At 42.1% G+C, this 27,905-nt stretch overlaps 6 protein-coding genes across 6 annotated transcripts in view; 2 read left to right on the forward strand and 4 right to left on the reverse strand.

The window, feature by feature from the left end:
- adam22 (ADAM metallopeptidase domain 22) overlaps positions 1-161 on the reverse strand; it is a 45,631-nt gene extending 45,470 nt beyond the window's left edge. The window contains exon 1 of the mRNA XM_076153926.1: positions 62-161. Within this exon, the coding sequence (XP_076010041.1) occupies positions 62-161 (100 nt within the window). The remainder of the gene's footprint in view (positions 1-61) is intronic.
- A 104-nt stretch (positions 162-265) lies between these two features.
- Positions 266-4,183, reverse strand: LOC143003178 (kelch-like protein 10). Its single transcript, XM_076153688.1, has 6 exons — positions 4,050-4,183; positions 3,243-3,726; positions 2,494-3,111; positions 2,235-2,384; positions 1,681-2,094; positions 266-361 (listed from the first exon to the last, which is right to left on the reverse strand). The coding sequence occupies exons 1-6, from the start codon at positions 4,181-4,183 to the stop codon at positions 266-268; spliced, it is 1,896 nt and encodes a 631-aa protein (XP_076009803.1).
- A 4,140-nt stretch (positions 4,184-8,323) lies between these two features.
- LOC143003179 (kelch-like protein 10) lies at positions 8,324-11,238 on the reverse strand. Its single transcript, XM_076153689.1, has 5 exons — positions 11,108-11,238; positions 10,084-10,567; positions 9,350-9,967; positions 9,089-9,238; positions 8,324-8,668 (listed from the first exon to the last, which is right to left on the reverse strand). The coding sequence occupies exons 1-5, from the start codon at positions 11,236-11,238 to the stop codon at positions 8,324-8,326; spliced, it is 1,728 nt and encodes a 575-aa protein (XP_076009804.1).
- A 2,591-nt stretch (positions 11,239-13,829) lies between these two features.
- Positions 13,830-16,396, forward strand: LOC143003180 (kelch-like protein 10). The gene is made up of 5 exons (XM_076153691.1): positions 13,830-13,963; positions 14,193-14,676; positions 14,831-15,442; positions 15,538-15,687; positions 15,929-16,396. Exons 1-5 carry the CDS (start codon positions 13,830-13,832, stop codon positions 16,394-16,396), a joined length of 1,848 nt encoding a protein of 615 aa, XP_076009806.1.
- A 1,500-nt stretch (positions 16,397-17,896) lies between these two features.
- Positions 17,897-23,422, reverse strand: dbf4 (DBF4-CDC7 kinase regulatory subunit). Its single transcript, XM_076153917.1, has 12 exons — positions 22,603-23,422; positions 22,045-22,214; positions 21,254-21,457; positions 21,030-21,080; positions 20,876-20,945; positions 20,692-20,765; positions 20,566-20,611; positions 20,411-20,456; positions 20,193-20,318; positions 19,819-19,936; positions 19,132-19,247; positions 17,897-19,017 (listed from the first exon to the last, which is right to left on the reverse strand). The coding sequence occupies exons 1-12, from the start codon at positions 22,661-22,663 to the stop codon at positions 18,183-18,185; spliced, it is 1,917 nt and encodes a 638-aa protein (XP_076010032.1). The 5' UTR covers positions 22,664-23,422; the 3' UTR covers positions 17,897-18,182.
- Positions 23,423-24,220: 798 nt separating this feature from the next.
- Positions 24,221-27,363, forward strand: slc25a40 (solute carrier family 25 member 40). The gene is made up of 10 exons (XM_076153658.1): positions 24,221-24,390; positions 24,528-24,617; positions 24,962-25,021; positions 25,118-25,224; positions 25,426-25,493; positions 25,714-25,838; positions 26,035-26,318; positions 26,458-26,539; positions 26,636-26,713; positions 26,793-27,363. The coding sequence occupies exons 2-10, from the start codon at positions 24,533-24,535 to the stop codon at positions 26,915-26,917; spliced, it is 1,014 nt and encodes a 337-aa protein (XP_076009773.1). The 5' UTR covers positions 24,221-24,390; positions 24,528-24,532; the 3' UTR covers positions 26,918-27,363.
- Positions 27,364-27,905: the final 542 nt, after the last annotated feature.

Consider the following 27,905-nt stretch of genomic DNA (forward strand, 5'->3'; position numbering starts at 1 on the left):
CGTCGCTGTGTTGTGTTTACGCAATAATTCCACATGTAACATCTCAAATAAGCTTGGTTACCATTTCTGGCGTTGGTGCTGCTCTGGTGAGCGACGCGCATCCATCCATAGATGCACAAAAGGGAAATCCACCATCGCATCGGGGGCATCATCAGCATCATTACCCCCTCTCTCCCTCCGTCTCTCTCTTTCTGTTGGCGTCTGAAAAGGGAAATTGAAAAACAATGCGGTATTCCGGCGGCAGGCGTGCAAGGTCCTGCCTTCGCTAGGGGAGCTTGGAGCCGCGGCTGGTCGTCTGGATCGCGCAGCGCCTCTGATTGGGGGCCATCGGGGTCCTTGCGACTGTGAACGCCGAGCGCGTCTGAGCGCACAGAGACCCAGCGGATGAGCACGGTGGAGAGGGAGGGAGGGCGGGGGGAGGAGTAGGAGGTGGAAGGGATGGAGAGGAGGAGTAGGAGGTGGAAGGGATGGAGAGGAGAGGACTGGGGACACCTCCTTAAAACACATCACCATCCAGCGTCTCACTGCAGAAACGCCTCATAAATATGAGCAGTGGAAATGGGATCCGGCGGAATTGATATAAAACACCGCCTTCTTCCCGTTTACCCATGTGAAATTACTGCAGGAGCGCCATTACTCTACAAATCAGACCCTGAAACACCGGGACTCACTCGGCCGTTTGTCATAACAGCTCTGGGAGCTTTTACCCTTGACTTGGTACCGTTTTCTTACATCAGCAATGGGGAACAAACCATAACATGATACATATTCAGATGAGCCGCATCTCATTAGCATAGAGGTTTCTCTTGTTTCTCTTTGTAAATTCATTTCTTTGTTTAAACTATTGTCCAGAATCAGAGTTTAATTACATGTACTTGTGTTCACACTTCACACAGGAAAATGTTCAAAGTTAAGGAGTGTGACTGTTGTTTATATGTATGCATAAAGTATACTGTCATTATACATGATAGTAAATACCTCTGCAGTGGTAGTGTCTGCATTATCATCACCATCATCATCATCATCCTGTGTGGCCACAACATTACTTTCTATTCAAGACCATATTGACTGACTATAGAAAGTTCATCTTATACTTGATTGAATTCTAATTTCATTTCAAACCCCCCGAGATCAAAGATATCGTATAATCACAGTCAGCAAAAGGCATTAATGAACATTGCAGATATATAGTGATGTATCAATTATTTGTATAAATAGCACTTAAGGTTTGATTATAATGCACCACTGTTATCAGCACACGTTTGTTTAATATTTTCGGACACTGTCACACTTAATATGACATTTTGAAAATAGAAAGCACTTGACTGTACTTCAGCACTACTGAAGTTCACACAATTGTCATTGTCTTAAAACAGACAAGGAAGGGCGGCTTCCTCCTCTCATCACCAGTGATATGGCCAGACTGACAACCAAACACAAATCTGGACAAAAATGATTCCCCAGCACCCCCTGTGTGACATGCTAGTAGTACAGGTTGCAGCGAGTCCAAATTGAATCAAAATAACCACACAGGAACAAAAATAAGTAAAAAAATTAATTCACTCAGGGGTTATCAAATAATGAATAATAATGGATAATCTAAACTTTACTAAGTGAACAATCTCAAATAAAAACAATGTAGCCAATCAAAATCTATGGTGCCACATGGGAATCATGTGCCTCAACACCATTGGTGACACCACTAGGACAACTAGTGCTCCCACCTCCAATGGCCAATAGGGTTCCAACAGGCAGGTCTGGATAGGCCCTAAAGTCATCAGGACTGCTGTCACGAGGCGCAGCATAGTCGGCCATGTTGGACAGTCCGGACACCACACAGCAGCTCAGGCCGCTGCGGGAGAACCCCATGCTTGTGGCTTCAGACCACTCACCAGTGTTGATATCATATGTTTCAACGTTTGAGATGTAGCTGAAGCCATTGAAGCCCCCAATGACAAAGAGGCGGCCATCGACCACCTCAATTCCAAAGTTGCTACGGGGGATCTGCATAGGGGTCACTAATTGCCAGGAATCAGTCTGGGGGTTGTACACCTCTGCAATGTCCAGACGAGTGCCTCCACTGTTACCACCAACCTGTGGAAAGAAAGGCAGAATGAGTCGACTGAGTTATAAAAACATTGGTGACCATTAAATCGTCACTATTGGTATACTACTGTCAAATACTATATGAAACCACTTTGTGTAATGTAAATGTCACCTGTTACTTTACGTACCGCATAGATTTGCTCTTCAAATGCAACTACACCAAGCCCACAACGGCTGGTGCTCATGGGGGCGATCAGAGTCCACTGGTTGGTCTCTGGGCAATAATTTTCAGCTGAAGACAGGAACTCGGTCCCACTGTAGCCACCACAGATGTACACCTGAGGAGAATTACAGGAGACATAAGTCATCTTTTCATTGGCAATGTAATTAAATTAAATACTGAAAAGATGGATAAATAAAGCAGTTTGATATTAGGTATGCTCCTACCTTGCCCTGAAATGTTGTGCAGCTGGCCTGGCTCCTGCGGTCATGCATAGGTGCAATACTTCTCCACTGGTTGGTCTCTGGGTCATAACAATCAGCAGTGCTGAGGCGACTTTGTATATCATAGCCTCCTATGGCATAGATACGCCCATTCAGTGTAGCTATGCTGACACAGCACCGCCGTGTTTTCATTGACGCCACCTGGTGCCATGTGTGGGTGGCCAGGTCAAACCTGTGAACACTGCTGAGAGGCTCAACTCCGTAGTGGCCACCAACACAGTAGACAGAGCCGTTGAGGAAAACTGCACCATGGTTAGAACGACGTGCCTCCTCAGTGTTGGTGACGTTGACCCAGCGGTCAGTGCAGATATCGTATGCCTCAATGGCAATATTGGCAAGGGCAACATCGTTTTTGATCCAGCCTCCAATGGCAAAAAGGATGCTGGATGGCAGGCGTGGACGGGCCAGAGGGTGATAGATACCAAGGGAGGAGACAATGCCATCATTGAGCAAGGTCTCTGCAGTTTTGACAGTGTCCTGGCACTCTATGTTGCACCTCACCATCTTGTTGTCTCTCACATTTGTAATAAAGTAGTCAGGGGTCATCAAGGCCAGCCGGACCTGCAGAGAGACAAGACACATTAAATGGAGATAAAAATGGAAATCTTGAACATGGTGGTCTTTACTACAGCCCAGATCAGTCACAGTCAACAGTCACAGTAAATGCTGAAAACGTAACATGGTTCACTTACCTTTGGCAAAATCTGGGAGATGTATGTTTTGCGTTCCTCAGGTGAATGGTTGATCCAGCGGAGAATGGCCTCAAACACTGTCCTCTCGTCCCTCACCAGGAGTTGGTCGGTCTCAATGAGTTTAAGCAGCTGCTGTACAGAGAGCTTCAGGAACTCAGAGGAGGCACAAACCTCTGTAAAGTGCTGTACAATCAAGTTGAACGCATCATTGTTTAGTGTGGGACAGAAGAAGGTCTCTGTTAACTGCCAGATGTCGATGCAGTTCTTCTTGGAGAGGTGCTCCCCCATGAACCTGCAGCAGGCTTCCATGAGTCCTATCACTTTAAAAAAGTCACAAGCTATATAAAGCTCCTCCACATTCTGCTGGTTCACTTCTTCAGAGCCCATGTATGCAAACTCAATAATGACTCGCATTATTGCAGGTGACACCTGGTCGATCTGGTACACCCGATCAGCTGGATGTGACCAGCGGGTAAAGAGAGACCTGTGGGACAGAAAGAGTATACTGAAATCATTTTAACCCTTTAGAATCTATGAACTAAAATGTTAATATGTTGTTGGACAAGTTCTAATAAAAGTATAATACTTAACTAAACATGCTAACAAAGGAAAAATACATTTGGATGTTAAGCACAGCACTAATGTAGGGAGACTGCTGTACGTCCCTTATGCCCAATATTACAAGCCAAAAATCAAATCACATGAAAAACTGTCAAATCTGGTATATGAATACTGCAATACATTATATCATTAGTATTGTATAACGTTCACATTCATCAGAATCCTATTTATAGACAAGAGACTCACCTGAAGTACTCGCTATAGCCAGAGAGGATGATCCTGTGGACGTGAAAGTCCTTATTCTGAACTCTGATGACGGCGTCACAGAGTTCTTGCTGCAGCCGGAGCTCGTTAAACACTGATGATGAACCATGAGTCATGTCTTCAAAAAGTGTTTGCAATCCAAAGGAGAAACACGCTGAGAAAGGCTGATGGTCAGATGCTATATATGCCTCTGCTGTCACGTCTTTCTTGACATCAATATAAAGATCTCTATGGCAACACAAAGCATTGGGCTGATATGACATCATGGTTGCGCAGGGTTTCCTGAGAGGGAGGGATGATGCCATCATCATCTCATCTCATGTCTTTCCCTGCCTTTGCTTTCTGATGAGGTTCATCCACGCCGAATTAAACAAATTCATTCCCTATGCACAGCAATAGATTGCTTCCAACTTATCGTACAATAGCAGCAGTTGTTTTGAATTGTCAATACATACAAGGAAGATTTTCAGCTAACCTATCTGATTATGACAGTAACTCAGCTGAGGAAGTAAGATGCCAACTCAATCATTATCTTGACCCTGACCTTTGTTATGGTTACTGAGAAAGCCAGCCCGACAGGGAACTGTCGCCTGACAAGGGTGAGGAGAAGCCCATCCTTTCAGACGTAGTAAAGAAGCCTTGGCAGGAAGATTCTTTTACCCCCGTTTGCCCCAACTGCAATATTTCACTCAATCCCACTGTGATCACCAAACCATCCTGGTGCCATACTTTAGAGTTTGATCAGGACCTGCTTGCAGGTTCCCATGCAGCATGACTGTTGCTCCTACATTATCTAGATTTTGGGGTCAGGCCACCGTAATGGCTGTCAGACTACAACAGGTCGGTCAGAGTTCTATTCAGACACAAAATATTAAAGCAGTGGACCCCATGTCTACATCATCTCTTGTGTATCATGTGCATTGGCCTGCTCTTGGACAGATCCTCACTGAGCTGGACCCTGAATCTTTCAAAGGGATCCCAGGGCTCTAAGGGTTGGCAACAGTGGCGGATGATAGCATAGCAGCAATCCATAATCCGTCATCCTGAAACAACCCTATGGTTTGAGCTGTCTCTTTGACAAGTCTTACACTTATTGCCCTCAGACATATTAAGATCCCCATGGCTCTGTGTGCCCATGGGTGTGAGCCTGTAACAACTTCAGTAGTCTCTCTCCCTGGACAACTGACATGCGTACATCTTTCCTAACATCTTGGGAATATGTCCTGCCTCTGAACTTTTTTTCCAACACAGTTGACTCATTCCACATGTAGTGCCCTGGAATCTCAATGTACAGATATTACCTTGCCTCAGGGTAGCTCCTGTTTTGCTTGCAGAAGGCTAGCAATGTCTGGGCCTCCTTTGCAAGGCCGTCTCTGGAGACAATAATCTGCTGGCCTTCTGTATGGACAGCAAGGTTGGCTGTCCCACAGGGACTGTGGGGCATGAGCAGTCCCTGCGGGTTCGATTCCGGGTTCCTCCGGTTGAAGTGTTGTTGAGCAAGACACTGAACCCCTAACTGCTCCTACAGTGCAAGCTCCTTGCATGGTATGCCTCTGCCATCAATGTGGCCATTCAGTGTGAAAGGGTGAATATGAGGTCATTGTAAAGTGCTTTGGATAAAAGCACCTTATATAGTGCATATATGTAGTACAGAGTTATAACTACGACACCAGCTTATACAGCTCTGGCTCAGGTATGTCTACGCTAACGATCTGATCAATGTTGTCAACAAAGTCATGTAGGAGCAGCATGATGCAAATTGTTATCTTGCTGTTCTGTTTATGTTGTCATTAACAACTGTGACATAAATGATGTCATTATGAGGTTTTGCGGTTGCATTCATGATATTCAGAGCATGATGTCATTATGGGAATTGCAGTTCCAATCATGATTCCATTAAAAACTATGAAATCAGTAAGGGTGGTTCAATTCTTGTCTCGCACTATAATTTGGTAGTGCTAATAAAAAATAAAACTGCAATGTCTATGCAAAAAAAAGTACCATTGCATATACTTGGCCCCTGAATAATGTTTTTGGCAAGTTTTGAGGCAACTGGATGAATGGTACTCATTGCAAACTCATTACAAACGTACACACTCTACAGTTATGTATATGAGATTAGAAATCACTACATCACAGCAGAGTATTGTGTTGACAGCTTTTACTTAACAAACTTTACAAACCTAACAAAACTCTTATGAGCTTGTCATATTTTAGCAACACTTGCAGTTGCATCCTCATCTCTCATCTTGGTCATTTCTTTGTTTTGATTATTGGCATACACTCACCTTTCCCTCCTTCCTGAAATGTTGTGCAACCAGCACCACTGTTAACATGCATAGGTGGAATCTTTGTCAACTGGTTGGTCCTGAGTCAGGGACATCCATCATAGCCTCTGATGGCATAGAGGAAACCATTGAGTTCCGTTATGATGACATAGCAGCGGCATGTAATCGTTGATTAAACCTGGTGCCATGTGCTTGTGGCCAGGTCAAACCTGCACACACAGCTGAAAGGATCCACGCACCCACCTGTAGAATCAATAAAATAGATTTGAATTTAGTAACTTGCATGATCTGGTCAGTACACCTGAAGTTTGCACTACAATGTCTTCAAACAGACAAGGAAGGGTGACTTACTCCTCCTAGGACACTACACTAGCACCCTGTTTGACAAGCCAGTAATATAGGTTGCAGTCAAAGTTAACCATGATCAAAATAACCACAAGGGAACAAAAATAACTCAAAAATAATTCAATGGAGGGTTGTCAAATAATGAATACTAAAGGATAATCTTAACTTTACTTAGTGAACGATATCAAATAAAAAAAATACGTCTGGGCCCGCTCACAGAAGTGCTAGTCAAAAGTCACTAACTAGCACTACTCCACCCACCTGAAAAAATAAAGTTATGCAATTTACCTGTAACTTCGTGTGATTCCAGTTGCTAGCTCTGGGATGTTTTTTCTAGTTAGCAGTCAAGTCAAGCAGGAATGATTGATAAAGATATAATTGACCAGAGGTGAACCGGCTATTGGGCAATTGTTACTGTTGTGCTTAAGAGTTTCTCCTATATAGGGACAATGTTGATCAAGGTGGAGAAGACTACAATGTACAGTAGCTTTAGTCTTGCTGCACTCTTAGTTGTGTTGGCAACTTTCGAGCTGCTAAACAGATTGCTACAAACTGGAGATGTGGACGTCTTAGTTACGGTTACACTTGTGAACAGCGCATTGGAATGTATCAACAAACTGCACACAGAGAATGATTTTGCTGCGCTATGGGATCTCTGCGCACCCACTCCAGCCTCCAGCAAGGATGTGACACGCCCCAGCTGTTCAGGCAAAAGACGCACTCAAGAAGAAACTTTGTTTGGAGTAAGAGAAACTTTTGGACAGAGCGGCACAGACAAAAAAGTTTGGGAGATTATCTTAGTGTTATTGATGTTTTGCAAGGAGAGATGGGTGCGCATTTTGAATAGCGCAGTGGCGAGCTCATTGAATCAGGAGGCTGAAGAGAGTTTCATCAATCCAAGAGGAGCCATCTGCTTGGCACTTTTGGTGTTCCAGTTAAATGTTGTTTGATTTGAGGATATCCCTGTATTGAATGCTTTAGACTATTAGGAAAGACACCATCGACTCTGGTGCTTCATCTTGATAGAAATGGGCTGCTTTGCTCTTCTTTTCCCTATCGTTAACATTCATTTAATTAATGAAAAACACAATCGGTTGTTTACCATCATAGAAAAACATTTCTTAAATTAATCTTGAGGATTTAGGAGCACCTTGTATGATGGTAACATACTTTGCCATTCACTAAATGAGATGACATTGAGGCATGTTGTTGTTTCCGCCCAGAATGCTGGTCAGCTCCCTTCTCGATTTGTTCCGTAACGTTGTCATAAAGTAAACCATTAACATGTTTCAGGGAAAATGTGTTGACTGCTTTAAAGTTTGAGTAGGCCTATGGATGTGGTATGCTCATACCATATGATCTTACTTGCAAGTGCACTGATTACGATGCCAACCCCCCTGATTAGCCATTGTACAGGTATCATCTACTGTATTGATTTTCTTAAGCCAATTGTTAACAAAACATTGTACGTTCACCTGGTTGATGCCAATCATTGTGGCGGCATCAGTGTGCCATGAACATCTGCATTTTGAATGCAATAGTTTACTAAGTATGTGATCTCTGTGTCCGTGCTGCACGATAATGGTATGTCGGATTATCAAAAATACACATAACACCATAGGTTCAGACAGGCAGGTCTAGATAGGTGTGACTGAGACAGCTGTCACGAGGTGCAGCATAGTCGGCCATGTTGGTCAGTCCGGACACCACACAGCAGCTCAGGCCACTGCGGGGGATCCCCATTCTTCTGACTTCAGACCACTCACCCGTGTTGACATCATAAGACTCTACTTTTGAGATGTTGGTGAAGCCATTGAAGCCCCCAATGACAAAGAGGCGGCCATCTACAACTTCAATGCCAAAGTTGCTACGGGGGCTCTGCATGGAGGTCACTCTGTGCCAGCAGTTAGTCCGGGGGTTGTAGGCCTCTGCACTGGTCAGCCGAGTGCCTCCACTGTTACCGCCAACCTGTGTAAAGAAAGAAGGGGGAAGTCTACTAGTCTACTGAATTAAAATGATATTGAGGTAGCTATTTTTGTTATTTTGTTTCTTCTTCTTGTGCAAACCTTTGTACCCTTGTAAAACAGTTCCCCTGCCCTCAATGTGTCCCTGATTTTATATAAAATGTATCTACAGTAGAGCAGAAACCAGATATACTGTAATGGTTAGATGGCTCAAAATAACACTTCTTCCTGAAATAGTAATTTATGGCTTAAAGTCCAGATCAAGGATTCACTGGTTTGCCAACATGGATCATTGAAAGGCCACTGTTGAAAAACCACTATGTCTGTCTGATGCAACCTGAAACCATTGGTACCAAATGTCACAACTGAGTGTCTCAGGGGGTCTTTTTGTTATATGAATGTCAACATGAGTTACATTACGTACCGCATAGATTTGCTCTTCAAATGCAACTACACCAAGCCCACAACGGCTGGTGCTCATGGGGGCGATCAGAGTCCAGTGGTTGGTCTCTGGACTGTAATATTCAGCTGAAGACAAGTATTCCTTCCCACTGTAGCCACCGCAGATGTACACCTGAGGAGAATTACAGGAGACACAATTCATCTTGTCATTGGCAAGCATATTATATGAAATACTAGAAGGTCCTGTATAGATAAAGCAGTTTGATATTAGGTATAGTCCTACCTTGCCCTGAAATGTTGTGCAGCTGACCTGGCTCCTGCGCTCATGCATGGGTGCGATCTCCATCCACTGGTCAGTCTCTGGGTCATAACACTCAGCAGTGCTGAGGCGACTCTGTATATCATAGCCTCCTATGGCATAGATGCGCCCATTCAGTACAGTTATACTGACACAGCACCGTTGTGTTTTCATTGGTGCAACCTGGTGCCATGTGTGGGTTGTCAGGTCAAACCTCTGAACACTGCTGAGAGGCTCAACCCCGTCATGGCCACCAACACAGTAGAGAGAGCCATTGAGGAAAACTGCACCCTGGTTAGAACGAGGTGCGTCCTGAGTGTCGGTGACGTAGACCCAGCGGTCAGTGCAGATATCGTATGCCTCGATGACATTGGTGGCAACAGCAATATCGTTTCTAATCCAGCCTCCAATGGCAAAAAGGATGCTGGATGGCAGGCGTGGACGGGCCAGAGGGTGATAGATACCAAGAGAGGAGACAATGCCATCATTGAGCAAGGTCTCTGCAGTTTTGACAGTGTCCTGGCACTCTATGTTGCACATCACCATCTTATTGTTTCTCACTTTTTTCATAAAGTAATCGGGGGTCATCAAGGCCAGCCGTATCTGCAGAGACAAAATGTATCAACAGATGTAAGAAATTAAATGGAAATCCTGGAATTATCTTGTCACAGAATCAGCTAAATGCTGAAGATGTAACTGAAGAGACACGGTTCACTTACATTTGGCAAAATCCGGGAGATGTATGTTGTGCGTTCCTCGGGTGAATGGTCGATCCAACGGAGAATGGCCTCAAACACTGTCCTCTCGTCCTTCGCCAAGAGTTGGTCTGTCTCAATGAGTTTAAGCAGCTGCTGTACAGAGAGCTTCAGGAACTCAGAGGAGGCACAAACCTCTGTAAAGTGCTGTACTATGAAGTGGAAAGCGTCACTGTTTAGTGTGGGACAGATGAAGGTCTCTGTTAACTGCCAGATGTCAATGCAGTTTTCCTTGGAGAGGTGCTCCCCCATGAACCTTAGGCAGGCGTCCATGAGGCCTGTCACTTTAAAAAAGTCACAAGCTATATAAAGCTCCTCCACATTTTGGTGGTTTACTTCTTCAGAGCCCACGTATGCAAACTCAATAATGACTCGCATTATATCAGGTGACACCTGGAGGATCTCGTACACCCGATCCGTTGGATGTGACCAGCGGGTGAACAGAGACCTGCGGGACAGAAAGAACTGAAATCACTTCACTGAAAATGCTGACAATACTTTTTTCCATCTTTATGATGCACAAAATCATAATAATGTATTGTGTGTAATAAATGCTATCATGAATAATAACACCAATTTAGAGTATGTTATTCTGTATGTAGAGTGCATGTCAAATACAAAGAAAATATATTTAAGAGTATTCATTCATTTAAATATTTAAATCTATAAATCAAAATATCTACATGTTATTGGTTGCACTACAATACTAAGTTAATAATATATAAATAATTTAAATAAGTAATATAAACTTGAAATATAAAGTTCTAAATATAAAAATCAAGTACTTAACAAAACACACAGAAAGTAAAAAGTACACATGGTTATTAAGCACAGATCTACTGAATATTCCTTTAGCACAATATTATAAATCTAAAATTACATCACATGAAAAACTGCGCACTGTCATGTCAAATGTTTGGTTCAATAAAGAAATATACCAAGAAAAATGTTGTATAAATAATAACAATATTAATAATAACAGACTCACCTGAAGTACTCGCTGTAGCCAGAGAGGATGACCCTGTGGATGTGGAAGTCCTCATTCTGAACTCTGATGACGGCGTCACAGAGTTCTTCCTTTAGCCGTAGCTCGTTAAACACCAAAGATGAGTGAGCCATGTATTCACAAAGTGTTTGCAATCCCAATGAGAAACACAATGCAAAACTCTAATGGGCAGATGCTATATATGCCCCTGCTGTGACGTCTTTCTTGACATCAATATTAAGATCTTTACAGCAAAACAAAGCATTAGGCTGATATGACATCATGGTGCAGTGGGAAGTCCTGGAGAAAAAGGGGGGGTGACGCCATCATCATATGTATGTCAAGGGTTCTTAGGGGATATCCTTACCTCTGCTTTCAATCATCAAGTTTTGTCAACTAGCCAAGTGAGTTGATGTTAGTGTCATGTCATTTCTAAAACCAGGAGTGAAATTGGCATTTACTCAAAATATTTTTTGTTGTTATTAAAAATGTGCATGGGAATGGGCCTTTGGCATTGAGGCAGCAATCGATTGCTTCCATGGCAAAGTTAGAACAGGGGCTTTGCGTGGAGTTGGTCAGGGGATGGTAGGCCTCCACTTTTCAGAGCAGACATCCCGTAGGAAACCTCAACCTGTGGTAGGAAAGGAGAATATGAGTCAACTGATTGATGCAGGAGGCTTCACTGAAACCATCACCAAATATTTTTGTAACATGAATGTGAGCAGAGCTATATGACTCACCACAAAGATGTGATCCTCAACAGCAAGCCCTACCCATCTCCCTAACCCCAGCCTGATGTACATGAAGTAGCCTTAACATGAGGCGATTCTTACCTGACAACGGTTTGCATAGCGGCTCATGATGTTATTAACTACTCATGATGTCATTAATTACTGTCACATGCTGGGGTGGTTCTTTTCAGCCACTACTACAATTTGGTAATGCAAAGTAAACTATAAATGAAATGAAAGGCCCTGTATGCGTATGCCGGACCACTGAATAATGTTTCTGGCAAATTTGGATGAGACTGGAGGAATGTGCTCCCATTTATGATGACATTACCAACTGTGATATCATTCATGTCATCATTAGAGGGGAAGCAAGGGTGGTTCCAATCATGATGTCATTACCAACTCATGATGTCATTAACAAGATATACTAGGGTGGTTCCATTCAAACGCTACTACAAGATACAAATGACTTTGGAAATGCGAATGAAAAACAAACTAAACTAAATTAAATGTAATAAAGTAAAATTAAAACCCATTTAGTGCGTCAGGAAAATGGTTTAGTGCGCCTATGCAAATGGCAGTCTGCAAGCAGTTGGAGGTATGGTATTGCCATTCACACAAGCGGTCTCCAATTATTTTTTTTGCTATTTGTTTTTATTGAAGCAAACATTTTGCATGACATTGCGCATACAATTATAGGATAATTCCAATTATTTGCACATACAGTTGTAGTGAGAAGTTTACATAGATTAGATTAGATTAGATTAGATTAGATTCAACTTTATTGTCAATGAGCAAGCACAGGTACAAGCCAATGAAATGCAGTTAGCATCCAACCAGAAGTGCAAAAGTGTACTATAATATATACACAATACAGAATATGTACAGAATAAACTATATACACTATACATACTACACATACACTTGTAAAGAACATGTATTTCATGGCAGTCCTGAGTTTTCAATAATTTCTACAACTCTTATTCTGTGATAGAGTGATTGGAGCCCATACTTCTTTGAAAACTACTACTGAAAATGTGACAGAATCTGCTGGGTCAAAATACAGCAATGCTAATATTTGGTTACATGTCCCATGGCCAGTTTCACCTCAGGTAGGCTGTTTTGGTAGCCATCCACAAGCTTCTGGCAAGCCTCTGGTTGAATCTTTGGCCACTCCTCATGATAGAATCGGTGTAGTTTAGCTAAATCTGTTGGCTTTCTGACATGGACTTGGACATGGACTCAAAGCTCAAAACTCAAAGGAGCTCAGCACGGATCTGAAAAAGTGGATCATTGACTTGAACTAGTCAGGAAAGTCACTTGGAGCCATTTCAAAGCAGCTACAGGTCCCAATATCAACTGTGCAAACAATTATTTCCAAGTATAAAGTGCATGACACAGTTGTGTCCCTGCCACGATCAGGAAGAAAACGCAAGCTATCACCTACTGCTAAGAGGAAATTGGTCTGGATGGTCAAGAGTCAAGCATGAACCATCAAAAAGCGGTTCTGCAATGAATTAGAAGCTGTTGGAACAGTCCACAGTCAAGCGTGTTTTACATCTGCATGGGGTCAGAGGCCGCTGTAATGGCAATTCTGCACTCTTGACCCCGCAGATTCTGTCACATTTTCAGTAGACCCATAATAACTTCAGAAAAGAACCAAACTCCAATCACTCTATCAAAGAAAAATAAGAGTTAGAGAAACTATTGGAGACGCAAGACTGCCATGACATACTGTACATGTTCTTTACGAGTGTATGTAAACTTTTGACCACAACTGTATGAGATGAGATGAGATGAGATGAAACGCATAAACCCCCCCCCCCCCCCTCTCTCCAGGACTTCTCATGGAGCCATGATGTCATATGAGCCTAATGTTTTGTGTTGCCATAGAGATCTTTATATTGATGTCAAGAAAGACGTGACAGCAGAGGCATATATAGCATCTGACCAACAGAGTTTGTCATCTTGTTTCTCATTGGGGTTGCAAAAACATGGCTCACGGTTCACCTTTTGTGTTTAATGAACTCCGTCTGAAAGAAGAACTCTGTGACGCTGTCATCAGAGTTCAGAATGAGGACTTTCACATCCACAGGGTCATCCTCTCTGGCTGCAGCGAGTACTTCAGGTGAGTCTGTTGTCTATTAATGAGATGCTGATTAATGTGAATGTAATATTTAGAACTTTACTTTTCAAGTTTATACTTCTAGTGTGCTTACTATATTGCAGTGTTAGATAGGAAGATCATTTGAAGATGATTTAAGTTATAGATTTTAGATAGGTTAAAATTATTTCGATATACTCTTTGAATAATGTTATTGTGAAATGAGATGATTTGTGGTCTTTTTGTCCCACAGGTCTCTCTTTACCCGTTGGTCATCTACAGTGGATCAGGTGTATGAGATCGACCAGGTGTCACCTGAAATAATGCGACTCATTATTGAGTTTGCATACATCGGCTCTGAAGAAGTGAACCACACGAATGTGGAGGAGCTTTATATAGCTTGTGACTTTTTTAAAGTCACAGGCCTCATGGACGCCTGCCTCAGGTTCATGAGGGAGCACCTCTCCAAGGAGAACTGCATCGACATCTGGCAGTTTACAGAGACCTTTTTCTGTCCCACACTGAACGATGATGCGTTCCACTTGATCACGCAGCACTTTACAGAGGTTTGTGCCTCCTCTGAGTTCCTGAAGCTCTCTGTACAGCAGCTGCTTAAACTCATTGAGACAGACAAACTCTTGGCAAAGGACGAGATGACAGTATTTGAGGCCATTCTACGTTGGATGGACCATTCACCTGAGGAACGCACAACATACATCTCCCAGATTTTGCCAAATGTAAGTGAACCGTGTCTCTTCAGTTACATCTTCAGCATTTAGCTGAGGCTCTTATCCTGTGTGATCTGGGCTGTAGTAAAGACCACCTGAGTCAAGCCCAAGATCATTTCAAGATTTCCATTTAATTTCTTACATTTGTCTTGTCTCTCTCCAGGTCCGGCTGGCCTTGATGACCCCTGATTACTTTATGACGAATGTGAGAAACAACATGATGGTGATGTGCGACACAGAGTGCCAGGACACTGTCAAAACTGCAGAAACCTTGCTCAATGATGCCATTGTCTACTCCCCTGGTATCTATCACCCTTTAGCCCGTCCTCGCCTGCCTGCCAGCATCCTTTTGGCCATTGGAGGCCGGATCAAAAACAATATTCCAATCAATGCCATCGAGGCGTACGATATCTGCACTGACCGCTGGGTCAACGTGACCAACACTGAGGAGGCACCTCGCTCTAACCAGGGTGCAGTTTTCCTCAATGGCTCTGTCTACTGTGTTGGTGGCCATGATGGGGTTGAGTTTCTCAGCAGTGTACACAGGTTTGACCTGGCCAACCACACATGGCACCAGGTGGCGTCAATGAAAACACTGCGCTGCTACGTTAGCATAACTGTACTGAATGGGCACATCTACGCCATAGGAGGATATGATAGAAGGAATAGACTCAACACTGCCGAATGTTACGACCCAGAGACCAACCAATGGATGAGGATCGCATCTATGCATGACCGAAGGAGCCAGGCCAGCTGCACAACGTTTCAGGAAAAGGTAGGTGTATACTTCATATCAGGGTAATTTGTCCAGGATCTTGCAGTATATCATTTAATTAGCTTGCCAACAATGTTTCCTGTATTCCTCCTCAGGTGTACATCTGTGGTGGCTTCAGTGGAGAAGAAAACCTGTCCTCAGGTGAATATTACAGCCCAGAAACCAACCAGTGGACTAAGATTGCGCCCATGAGCATCGGCCGTTGTGGGCTTGGCGTTGTTGCTTTGGAAGACCAACTCTTTGCGGTACGTAATGTAACTCAGCTGACATTCATGTTTAAAGTGGTCTCACGTAGCATTAGGCTGATAGTGGTTTCCCAACAGTGACCCTTTCAAGATCATACATGTTCGTAAATCAGTAAACCTTAATCTGGAGAACTTTTCAGGAGAACTGCCTTACAAGGATGTTGAGTACACAACTCTGCAAAACAAAAATATTTCTTCTGATCATAATAAGTTGACTTTTATATTACCTTTCTTTCCACAGGTTGGCGGTAAGAGTGGAGGCACTCGTCTGAACATTGCAGAGGCCTACAACCCCCACACTGACTCCTGGCAGTCGGTGACCCCCATGCAGATCCCCCGCAGCAACTTTGGAATTGAGGTGTTCGATGGCCGCCTCTTTGTTATTGGGGGCTTTAGTGGCTACAGCTACATCTCAAAAGTTGAGTCGTATGATGTCAACACTGGTGAGTGGTCTGACGTTAGTAGAATGGGGTTTTCTCGCAGCGGCCTGAGCTGCTGTGTGGTGTCTGGACTGACCAACATGGCCGACTATGCTGCACCTCGTGACAGTAGCCTTGATCACCCTGGTGCCCATCCTGACCTGCCTGTCGGAACACTATTGGCCATCCCAGGTGGGAGCACTAGTTGTGGTGTCACCGATGGTGATGAGGCATATGATGCCTGTGTGGAACCATGGGTTTTGAGGGGCCATAGTCTTTTCAGTGAGTGACGTGTAATTACAGGACTTGGTAGTATTTGTTAGTGTGTTCAAGTGGATACTTGGTCATTTGAAAGATTGTTAATGTGATTCTAGTGGATGAAGATTAATAGGTTAGCCTAGCTATGCTAGTCATGACCGAGTAATGATATGAAGGCTACTGAGTGACTGAACAGCAAATACAATACATTGATTAACAAGTGTTGTCAATGTTGTTATTTTTTTGGGTTATGTATTTTGTTTTGTTTGTAAGTTTGGTCAAGTTTTGTATGTTAATATACTTCGTCTGTTTTAAGACAGTGTTGTGTGAACTTCAGCAGTACTGACCAGTTCATGCCAGTTACAAAAGGCAAATACATTTGATTGATTCTAAAAGTGGGGACATGGATCCTACTTAATAAAATATGTGACACAAGAGCAACACGACTCTTTTCTATTTGTGTAATACCTGCATTGATTCATAGGTCAATCTTACCACCAATGAGAATGCTGTCCCCAATAGCTCTTTCCACCGTGTTTCTACAGGGTTATGATGATGTTGAGGTTTTCAGCAGTGTCCACAGGTTGGACTTGGACACATGCACCAGGTTCTATCAGTGTGTACACAAAAGAAAACCAACGAGTTCACGCCCAAGCAGAGGCAGAGGCCATTCAATCAATAGAGAATGCCTCAGGAAGTGGTTCAACGGTTGAACGTAGTCCTCAACTGTTAGAAGCAGCACAACATTCACGTTTGCTTTTTCTTTACTACAAGTTAAGTTAAGTCCAGGAGGAATCTATATTCATAATGACAAATCAGGGAAGCAACAAAACCCTCTACTGTGAAGGTTTCCTTGTTTGTGGGATTTTAATATGCATGGAATATTTCTTCATCTTATCATTTATTTATGAAATACGACGATAAGGTATGTAAAAATAGGTAATTCATGCTAATTCATCATTTACTCCAAAAATGTTGTCTAAGAACCAAGAAGTTAACCTGAGAAAATTGCAAGCTTAAAATTAAAATCACCCTAAGTGAGACAAACATGGAGTTGCGATTAGGTTTCGGGGAAATTTGTTCAAATTCGAAATACGAGCGAAATTTAGGAAGAAGAGTTACAGCATCACTTCTTCATTTGCATGCCAGGGGATTTATTTATAAACCACACGATCTTGCGCGGATCCTGTTTCAGTCTTCGAGTGAATCTATTTGCAGCACAGGCCTTCTCAATCAATACATGTGCTAAAGTTCTCTCTGGTGATTGATCATGGGTAATTGGGGACCATGTTTCTGTGATACAACTTTCCCCTTAAAAACACATTATGCCACATTTCTCTTCTGTATTTTAGTAATTACCCCAATACCCCTAACCCAAACTAAACAAATTAAGGGCTTTAAATCTTTGACACAATTGAGATCGAGGTTGGACAACGAAAGATGCAATTTGTAATAGGGATGTAATTGGGAAAATTGATTTTCAAAAACCTCCAGGAAAGCATTTTGGATTTACTCTTACATCAGAAGAAATGTGATCGGAGACATTTTAATTGTTCACATATTATATTTACAATAGAGATTTGACTCCTTTTGAGTTTCATATTGAGCTGCCGTTAAGTTGAAATAAAATAAACTGAGGTCAAAAATCCCACCCATCTAAAATTAAATAAACCAGCATTAGAGAATTTCCCTAACAATTAATCTTGCTTCTTAAATCCAGAATCACCCACAATATGTTGGGCTGCCACGTCCAAGCTACTGCAAGTGGTATTGTTCTGGTAGAGGTAAATTGTCAATAATCCAGTTGGTCCATAGAAATCATGTAACCCTTCCTTCATCATCAAACCCCCGAAATTCCAAGTCCATGTCATCATTCGACTGAAAAAGCTGCCCGAGCTTCATTGTGGAGTTATCTGGATCGTCATTTGGCTTTAAATGTTCTTGACATATCGCCACTCTGTCCAATTTTCTTCGTTTGTGTTTGGAAACTCTGACCCTCCTCTGTATAACCCCGGCCGGGGAGAGGCTTCCTGTAGAACTTCCTCCTCCCTTTTCTGAGACACCAGTCACTTCCTCTACCAACACATTTTGCTCCTGGTTAGTCTCCTCCAGTGAACAATCCAGGCTGTTGTGAATCCCATCCTGTTGGCCTGATTTAACATCAAGGCTTTGGAAGGGAAATTCATTCTGTATGTCCACACTGTGGAAGTGTGAGACTGAGTCATTCGTGTCCGTGTGAGTTCTGTGACCAACTGGGTCTACCTGATTAACTCTGAAAGGAATGGCTGAAGAAGAGGCAGGGTGCTCCTCTGTAGAGGGGGCTGTTTCAGCCATGGGCAGTTCAGTTTTAGTATTGCAAAAAGTCACAGAATCCTGTCTGGGAGGATGTTTCCGTGCAAGAGATTTGTGTTTGGATTGGCCAGAGCCTGTGCAAGAGTTCCTTCTGTTGCCGTCTCTGTGGTCCAAAGGAGCAGAACCAGAGAACGAACTCATTTTTATAGGGTGTCCGGAATAAAGGTCCTCACATCCATCAGCAGCTTGGTGTGCAAGCTTCTCATCGTTAATAGTCTCTGAAGCTTCAACAGCTCCCGTTGGGTCCGTTTTCCAATGTGGCGCCGTAGAAATGACCACAGATGACATGCTGCACTTTGGTCTAATGGGATTGAACAAAACATTTAGACATGCACTAAAACACCATCAAAGATTGACCTCAAATTTTATTCATGGAAATGTATTTGCAGGTTTCCATAACCATAAATGTACTTACATGTTGTTTTTAGTTTTGATGTGGACAAAGTTGCAACACATAGCTGACATCAGTCTATCAACCACCATATACTCATTACTCCTTGAGAAAGCCTTGTGACGTTCACTCTGAAGATGCTGAAGTTACATTATTGATCGTTAGTTGCAGATCTCCACCAAATACACAAAGCGGCACTTACCAATCAGTGAGCAAAAAGGGAAATTATTTAGCAACAGAGCATTACCACGGCTTAAATCTAATCAGAGCAACATGAACAACACAGCAGAAGCATGTTACTTTTCACCTGCTCAAGTAGCAGATTCAGGTTAGATCAGTGGTTCCCAAACTTTTTCTTTCGCGCCCCCCCTATATAGATCAGAATTTTTTTATAGAATATTAATAATAAAATAGCTTTTTAACTAAATTCACAACATTAACACAAGTCAGAATTGCACTATAACCTCAGACTGACTCTTCTATTAAGATTCAATCTATATGATGCATTAAGATAAATAGATAATTGTCCACAATCATTTCTTAAACATTTGTATAAAAAGGCAACTATTCCTCAAATCATTACAGAAAAACAGCAGTTGCTCTCTAGAGACATGGATCTCAATCATTTTGTTATCGGTGTGTGGGCATAAACATCCTATTACTATGTATTACTACATTACATGAAGGGAAAACAAACCTGAGAAAACTCACCGTTGTCAGCTTGTCATATTTGAGCATGCAGCACTCGCAGTAGCCTCCTCGTTTCTTGTCTCGGCTCTTCTTCGCTCGACCGTGGACTCTTTCCTCGCTGGCTGAGGCTCTCATGCCCCTGTGCCCCAAATAGCATCACACAAAACAGAAGACAGTTTGTCTGTCTTGGTTAGCTGGCCGACACACCTTTTGTGGGTCCACAAATCAAAATGTATTTTGCCACCGAATGTTACATTTGAACTTGAGGTAAATAGTGTATGCATGGGGTTACAGGGATAAAAATATATTAAATTGATTAGTGATTGTTCTGGAGATGATGTATCAGTTATATGAAGTCCACACCTAAATATCCTAGCAGATAAGAACTGTTGTACCTTTGTCGCCTCGGTCTGTTCCCAGGAGGATCCTTGTCGTCTGCACAGAATGGACTGCCAGGAGGAACTGTTTTCAGGTTGAACTCGGGCAAGTTTGGCATAGTGAGATAGATTGGACGGTAATGCCTGAGAAAGAAAGGTAAGGTCACTTGCTGTGAACAATGCAAAGGCAGTAAGGTGATGGAGATGTCAGCTTCTTTTAAACCACTGGTATTTACCTGCATGAATCCTCAACCTTTATAAAAGGTTTACTGATCCGCCCACCTGCAAACAACACAGAGTAGAGCATTAAACCTAAGCATGTAGTCGCAAAGCACTCAGGATTGGGGATGAAAATAAAGTAATTACTCCAGCGCCATCAGGTTGCATTTACCTTTGCATTTCTGAAAGCCTTGCTTTACTGTGGAAACTGCTTTGGCCTAACAATGACAAAATAAGCAATTACAGACAATGATGACTGATAAAGTTCTAAATAAAAACTTGAAATGTGTAAACATACACTTTTTAAAGCTGTGGTTACAGTAGAGTGGTAGGTCAGAGCCTTTTTCTTCTTTTCAACATATGCCATTACATCTGAAAGAATACAAAAAAGACAACTAAATCACAACTTCAAGCACAAAAAACTAACTCATGTACATTAGTGAATGTAATGTAATAAGATGGACATGACTTATAGAACATACCATCTATGTAGAGGATTTTCACACCCCACTCCAGAGCATTTGACAGAATCTTGTTCATTTGTAACCTCTCCTAAAAAACAAACTAGAGGCTCTTAGCACAGGAAAGCAAAAAATACCATTTAGATGTAAACTCATTAGTGCTGATTAAACAAACCTGCTCTTTCACTACTCGCTCAACCAAAGACTTCCCTCGACTAGTAACAGCCTGCAAAGCAGCAGACAAAAACACAGATGTCTGAATAAACAAAATAAACAAAATCTTGCAAAAAAGGATGAAAATAAGCAGAGAAACATTTGTGACATTAAATTGTATTTGGAAAAACCATCTGGACAGGGGGAGCACTTGTGAGATGTGAGATAAGCGATAGTGAAACTCACTGTGTCCATTTGTCCCAGGGTCCTGCTTTTAATATCGTCCTTCTGGCTTCCAGGCCGCTGAGGGTTTGAGCGAGGGTGAGGTGAACTCTGTCCAGACTCAGGGCTGGGGACAGGAGAGTCCTGCCTGAGGCACTGCACATATTTGGCTTCCCTCTTGTTGGACACCAGATATTTAATCTCTTTACTGAAAAACTTCTCAACAGTCTGAATGACAGATGAGTGGGAAAAAGTGTTCCGGAAGGCAGATATCACTAATCATTCTATAACACAGTGAAGTGCAACATGCAGAATATATGATCATCGCATATCATCATAATGAAATAGTAGTAGTGTAGCGTTAACACAAGAGCTCTGTGAAATGCTTGTAATAAGGAAATATTCAGTCTTCATCAAGTGCAGGAGGATGCAGAAGATGGAAATTTGTAAAAATCAGATTTAATTTTGAAGACTCTTCTGGATTCAGTGAGTTCAAATTTCTCACATGAAGCTTCAACTAGAAACATCAACTGAATCTTTACCTAAACTCTAAAAGAGGCGTCAAATCATACATACAGACCAAATACAGAGCGCCAGGAGGCAAAGTACCCAAAGTACCCCTTTCCACCTATAAGGTAACTTAATAGTCGATACAATTGAATACCAAAGAAAGACAAAGTCTGCAGGAAAGCTTGCTGAAAGAAATTAACTTTAACAATCTGATTTCTGATGTGACCATGTCTTCAACTTAAAATTAAATAACACTGTGGACAACATCAAAAGAGCAATCAAGGCCATATGTGTTTTCATCTCACCCCTCCCAGTTCTTTGATGTCATTCTCCAGTGCCTGTGCTTTCCGGTTTGATGGCAGGTCCAGGTAAAACACTTTCCCAGCAAAAGGTTTGACACGTGCAGGACAGGACACAGGTATCGTGGGCCCAACCTGTCTCAATGTTGACTTGTCAATAGCATCAACAGCTTTTCCTAGAAAGAAAAGTATTAGTGTTAGAAAAAGAGTCCAATTCCCCAAATCTGACAGGAATGCAATGGCTGATCAATATTGTTCATTGAGACCATTTCTGCTCACACAAGTGATGAGTTGAGATACAGAATAGAAAATAAATCAACAACTTCTTTACTCATTGCTTTAGGTAATACTACTTAAAAACGTCAACTATTTGTGTTTACAGCTTAGAGCAAAATAATGCGTCCCTTTCACCCATCTTTACTTTGGCATAAACTGTATAAAGTTGTAGACTAAAGCAGACTTGAAGAAAAACAAGACTTAGATTAGCAGATTGTTTTCAATATTAGTCAGAAACCATGAATGAATCGAGGTGAATTCAAACCCGTCTGTAAACAACAACATTACCTTGTATACTGGCTCCGTTCCGCCTCTGAGCGCGTCTGGGTTTCATTGTATTCTCTTTCATCGAGAAACCAGGTTTTTCCTCCTGCAGTGAGTGGTTTTAACTCCGTCAGCGGTGTAAACAAGAAGGCGAGTTGTTTACAAACTAGCCATCGAAACCAGAGCGCGTATGGTATTTGTTTACCAATGGAGAAGTTGCAGCGTTACTCCAGCTGACACCAACTTTCGCTGGCTTGTGCTTCATACATTCAGACTGACATCTTTCCGATTAGCCTCTTTGCTAACGTTGACATATTTCCAAAGCTGGCGGCTACTTAAACCTCCGCAGCTTTGTCCGCCATTGGCAGCGGGTTCATAGCTGTTTAAACGCGTCTACAGTCGGTAACCATTATTCCATAACGTGTAAACTCTCTTTCCCGCTTCAAAGTTGTCTTTGGTTGCCTCGTTTGTTGGATACATTCGAACAGGAAAACGCCGCCATTATTTTGCTATGAGCTAAAGTTACCGACGTACCATTATAAAAATCAATAATCAAAGCACACATCGTAGCGTATAAAATCAACTTGCTCCGTTGTTCTTTCGTGAACTTTTCTGCCGTTTACAATCTTCCTAAAAGTTCTTTTAGCACGCTTAGAAGTGCTACCATTTCACTTAAATATGCCGAATGTGGCAACTCAGCTGTTAGTAAACGTCAGATAAGTTGGGATGTGATGTTTCGCAACATACGTAAGGGAATCAAACACACACAAAAATAAATACGCCGATAAGTGTATGAATTTTTCCGCCCAGATATTCATGTATATGTTTTATGTTCGTCTGGGATTTTTTTTCAGTTCTTATAACGTAAATTTCCCGATTTAATGTTCAAGAATCTGCTCTACACAAATTGAGAGTGCGTAGCATAGTAACTTTATTATGTAAAAAAAAAATAATAATAATAATAATAATAATTACAGGCACAATAATACACGTCAACAACTTGGGCACCATCTTTCATCACAGTATTATATGCCAAATTAGATAGAAAAGCTACATTAACAAATAAAGAAAACGATAGATTGAATACACCCTGTATCATTCTAAGGACGCTCCGTTTAACTGGGGACATCTGTTGGCCAATGTTTGCTATTGCCACTATATGCAAGCATTTATGGCGCAATATCCAATGAAAAAGAAATTATATAAAAAAATGTATTTAATGTGGATGTAATTCATAGGTTTGATAAAAGTTATATTTACAACTCAGTAACCCAGTAAAGCGAGTTAAGCATAATTGAAAATTCTTCTTGACGTTAATGACACCAAATTCATGTTAAAAAATTAAATATTAAAAATTAAATAAAAACTATTTGACTTAATGATCTGATTTCTTGGTTGATTTATTTTATTTTTTTTTAGACTTTATGTAAGGTTTTCATAGACATCAGAATCATTTCAATATACCGAGAATAAAACGTTACCGAGAGTGAATGGACCCATGTACCCATGTAATGCTCACGTTCCATTAAAAATGTCGTTGTTTACTATTTTATTCAAGATTCAAGGATTTGTGGGAAAACGCGACTGTGTTACTGTCATTGACATTGTGTTAAATAAAGTTTAATGAAAAAAATTAAAAAAACAAGAGTTAGCAGTTAGCAAGGCTGACAGCTCTGTGACTAGCACGTGTGGCGTTTACGTCGCAGTAAATGACAACATTACTTACCGGCGCTGTCAGGACACCAATCTAACAAACCGAGACGAATGTTCGCGTTCATGGAGGAATGTGTTCATGCTGAAGAGTGTTAGCAGGTAGGAACTAAGCCGAAAGCTAACGTCGCTAGCCACAGAGCCCGCTTGTTACGCATGTCGATGACGTCTCTTGACATACTAAACTAACAATTAAATGGAGTCTTAACATTGCCCCGTGTCTCCGTGTTTTCCTCAAGGCATCATGAGTGGCCAACGTTCTGATCGCATTACTCCGCTGCAGCAGGTGGTGTCGTCCTGCTCCGGAGCGATCCTCACGTCTCTGTTCGGTGAATACACACACACACACACCGGCTCTAATTCATAACATCACCCCAATGAAGCCCAGGAGTGTCAGATTTGGTCACAATCCACCATGTAGCAAGACATCGATGAATGATGCGTTCAGGCGATCATTTCAGCTCGTAAAATCATTATGAGGTGACCGTATCAAATTTACCAGATGTTTGTATTAAAAATCCATTAAAATATCGCTTGTATGAGAAAGTGTATGTTTATGTATCGTAAGGAGGACAGCCTAAATCCCTCCCTCTGGGCTCGCATGGCACTGCACAAATGTACCTAAATCAGATGTTTACAACCGGAGCTGATGGTAACTTTCTGCTGTTTTCAGTCACACCTTTGGATGTAGTGAAGATCAGACTGCAAGTACAGAAACATCCCTTCCCCAAAGGTAGAAATGATTCACATTGATGTAGTATCATATTTATTAAGCGGCATAAATTACTGATACAATGCTGTCAGTCATATGTATTTATAATGTTTACAGGGAAATGCTTTGTCTACTGCAATGGACTCATGGACCATATATGTGTGTGTGTAAATGGGAACTCCAGGGCCTGGTACAAAGCCCCTGGTCAATTCACTGGCACACTGGTAAGAATGACATAACAATGACATATTGACTTTCACTGTTTATCTATGAAGGTTCTCTGTATGTATGTATGTAATGTAATGTAATGTAAGGTTCTCTGTCTTGTTTTTCATAATAAGATATTCCAAGTCAGGAGTTGGTTGTCAGTTAGAAGTGACGTGTCTTGTTTTTTGTTATGCACTGTGACCTCTGTGTCTCTGCAGGATGCCTTTGTCCAAATAGTGCGCAGAGAAGGAGTCATGTCTTTATGGAGCGGCCTCCCTCCAACCCTGTGAGTGAGAATCCATCACTTTTATTCTTTCTCCTTATCGTTCCACAGTGAGTATTTGAAGCAGTCTGTATTCATATTGATAGAAGCATAGTTGATGGGGTGTGTGTGTGTGTGTGTGTGTGTGTGTGTGTGTGTGTGTGTGTGTGTGTGTGTGTGTGTGTGTGTGTGTGTGTGTGTGTGTGTGTGTGTGTGTGTGTGTGTGTGTGTGAGATATCTCCAGTGTGATGGCGGTCCCAGCTACAGTGATCTACTTCACTTGTTATGACCAGCTGTGTACAGCACTGAGAGCCAGGATGGGTGATCATGCTCAAGAGGCTCCTCTCCTGGCAGGAGCCACCGCCAGAGGTGAGCAGACTGCTGTCCAATTTATGAACAGGACAGATAAGGGCGTGTCTGTTAAGATTAAATTTAAATTGTTCTGGCAATCCCTGTTTCCTGTTTCCCTGTTCACCATACTGACGACAGCAACCTAATCTTGAATCATTTGTGTTTGCGTGTCTTAAACTTGGTCTGTGTTTTCTCCTCATTCCTTGCCTCTCAGTGGGTGCGGCGACGGTGATCAGCCCGTTGGAGCTGATCCGCACTAAGATGCAGTCTCAGAAACTGACCTACAGGGAGCTGACTGACTGCATTCGCTCAGCAGTGGACATGGGCGGTTGGCGGTCACTGTGGCGAGGTCTTGGGCCCACGCTGCTCCGAGACGTGCCCTTCTCAGCCATGTACTGGTACAACTACGAGAATGGCAAGAGCTGGCTGTGTAACTGGTATAACACCAGAGAGCCCACGCTCGCCATCACCTTCACAGCTGGAGCAGTGTCTGGCTCTGTAAGTGCCTCTGTCTCTCAGCTCCTCTTAACCTGCACAGTATTTATACTTTCCAATGTTATTTATGATTGACAGAACTCCGAGATGAAAAACATTGCTTATCAGAAGTAAACCATAGATTATTTTCACTTTCTTTCAGATTGCAGCTATTACAACATTACCCTTTGATGTAGTCAAAACTAGACGGCAGGTGGAGCTTGGGGAGCTACAAGCCATGAATTGTAATTATGGCATCCACTAATTGCAACACATTTCATTCCATCAGTTGGGGAGTGAATTGTTCATTAGTTGTTTACTGGTGTCTTTCTATCATCAAGTGTCACATCAGGCCTCCTCCACCTTCAGTGTCATGCGCAGGATTGTGGCGCAGGATGGCTTTCAGGGCCTGTTTGCAGGTAGATGCTTTGTGCTGCTTCTTTGTTGAAACGTGGCCCGTTGAGGTTGCACTTCTTACATCTTTGGTCTCTTTGCCAGGTTTCCTGCCCAGGCTGATCAAAGTCGCCCCGGCCTGTGCCATTATGATCAGCACCTATGAGATCGGGAAGACCTTTTTCCGCAAGCGCAACCAGGAGAGGAACGGCTGCAGAACAAAACTATGACCAGTGCTGGACTTAAGCTGAGAGGGAAATGATAATGCTGCCAAATGAATAATAGGAAATGTTGGACCTTGTATCACATTGCACTGTGGTAATGTACATTTATATATGGGATGATACATCTCTGCACTGTGCCAAGAGTTATTACCAAATAGATTAGAGATGGATCTCCTCAGATGTATTCCTCCGTGACTCCTGGTGAGGATCTCCACATTTGCACTTTCACTTGTGTGTCCTGTGTGTGAGAAACACTCAGCTGGTCTTCTGTATGCCAGAAGAATGTGATTTTTGCAGTTGATGATTAATTAAATCAATCTTGTGTGAATTATTTATCAAAAGAAATTTGAAATGAGATACTTTGTTTAGGAATTATTTTCATTAATGAATAGATGAATGTATGAGGTGTTTCTCTCCTTACCTTCTTTATGAATAAATGTGAATCAATAAGAGTCCCAGTATTTAAGCAAGTACAATTTATTCAAAATTAAGGATAAAAAGGCACAAAACATGATTTGCTGTATGTGCAAAAGATGCTTGAGCAACCTAAAGTGGTAATGAGCTCAGTGCTGCAGGACGCAGCTAGTCACCAATAAAAAGTAAACACAATACTAAAATTCCGCAAATGCACTCGCTTCTCACTCACAAAATATCATATTCATTACAAGAGACCTAATGACAGTTTTTCACATACGGAATGACCTATTTAAGGTAAGCAGCCTTCAAATGAAATCCTAAGAGAATTAAAGGGAGTAAAACAAGATTCCATGTCTGATTGAGCTAAACGCAGAAAAACCCGACAGCATGGTGAACATTGATCATAGTGATCATTACCTGAGAGCTAAATAACGTGACACTGCATTAACACTGACATCATGAGCTGACATGGGTGCACATACAGTCACACAGAACAGAATGTGAGAGGGCATCACACATTAACACGACACGCAAGAAGCTGACAAAGGCACATTCACCATATTAAAGCAAAGACATG

Source organism: Genypterus blacodes, unplaced genomic scaffold, assembly GCF_046128005.1.
Source record: "Genypterus blacodes isolate CSIRO-AG114 ecotype Tasmania unplaced genomic scaffold, CSIRO-AGI_Gbla_v1 ptg000059l_1, whole genome shotgun sequence".
Taxonomy (NCBI): domain Eukaryota; kingdom Metazoa; phylum Chordata; class Actinopteri; order Ophidiiformes; family Ophidiidae; genus Genypterus; species Genypterus blacodes.

Coding starts and splice junctions, on each gene's coding strand:
- LOC143003180 (XM_076153691.1), top strand. CDS start 13,830: ATGGCTCACGGTTCACCTTTTGTGTTTAATGAACTCCGTCTGAAAGAA. Junction 13,964..14,192: donor GGCTGCAGCGAGTACTTCAG/GTGAGTCTGTTG, acceptor TTTGTCCCACAG/GTCTCTCTTTACCCGTTGGT. Junction 14,677..14,830: donor TCTCCCAGATTTTGCCAAAT/GTAAGTGAACCG, acceptor GTCTCTCTCCAG/GTCCGGCTGGCCTTGATGAC.
- slc25a40 (XM_076153658.1), top strand. CDS start 24,533: ATGAGTGGCCAACGTTCTGATCGCATTACTCCGCTGCAGCAGGTGGTG. Junction 25,022..25,117: donor GAAACATCCCTTCCCCAAAG/GTAGAAATGATT, acceptor TAATGTTTACAG/GGAAATGCTTTGTCTACTGC. Junction 26,714..26,792: donor CTTTCAGGGCCTGTTTGCAG/GTAGATGCTTTG, acceptor TCTCTTTGCCAG/GTTTCCTGCCCAGGCTGATC.
- LOC143003178 (XM_076153688.1), bottom strand. CDS start 4,183: ATGACTCATGGTTCATCATCAGTGTTTAACGAGCTCCGGCTGCAGCAA. Junction 3,112..3,242: donor TCTCCCAGATTTTGCCAAAG/GTAAGTGAACCA, acceptor GTCTCTCTGCAG/GTCCGGCTGGCCTTGATGAC. Junction 2,385..2,493: donor GCACAACATTTCAGGGCAAG/GTAGGAGCATAC, acceptor AATTCTCCTCAG/GTGTACATCTGTGGTGGCTA.
- LOC143003179 (XM_076153689.1), bottom strand. CDS start 11,238: ATGGCTCACTCATCTTTGGTGTTTAACGAGCTACGGCTAAAGGAAGAA. Junction 9,239..9,349: donor GCACAACATTTCAGGGCAAG/GTAGGACTATAC, acceptor AATTCTCCTCAG/GTGTACATCTGCGGTGGCTA. Junction 8,669..9,088: donor TTGAAGAGCAAATCTATGCG/GTACGTAATGTA, acceptor TTCTTTACACAG/GTTGGCGGTAACAGTGGAGG.
- dbf4 (XM_076153917.1), bottom strand. CDS start 22,663: ATGAAAGAGAATACAATGAAACCCAGACGCGCTCAGAGGCGGAACGGA. Junction 19,937..20,192: donor AACAGACCGAGGCGACAAAG/GTACAACAGTTC, acceptor TTTGGGGCACAG/GGGCATGAGAGCCTCAGCCA. Junction 19,248..19,818: donor AATATGACAAGCTGACAACG/GTGAGTTTTCTC, acceptor ATGTAACTTCAG/CATCTTCAGAGTGAACGTCA.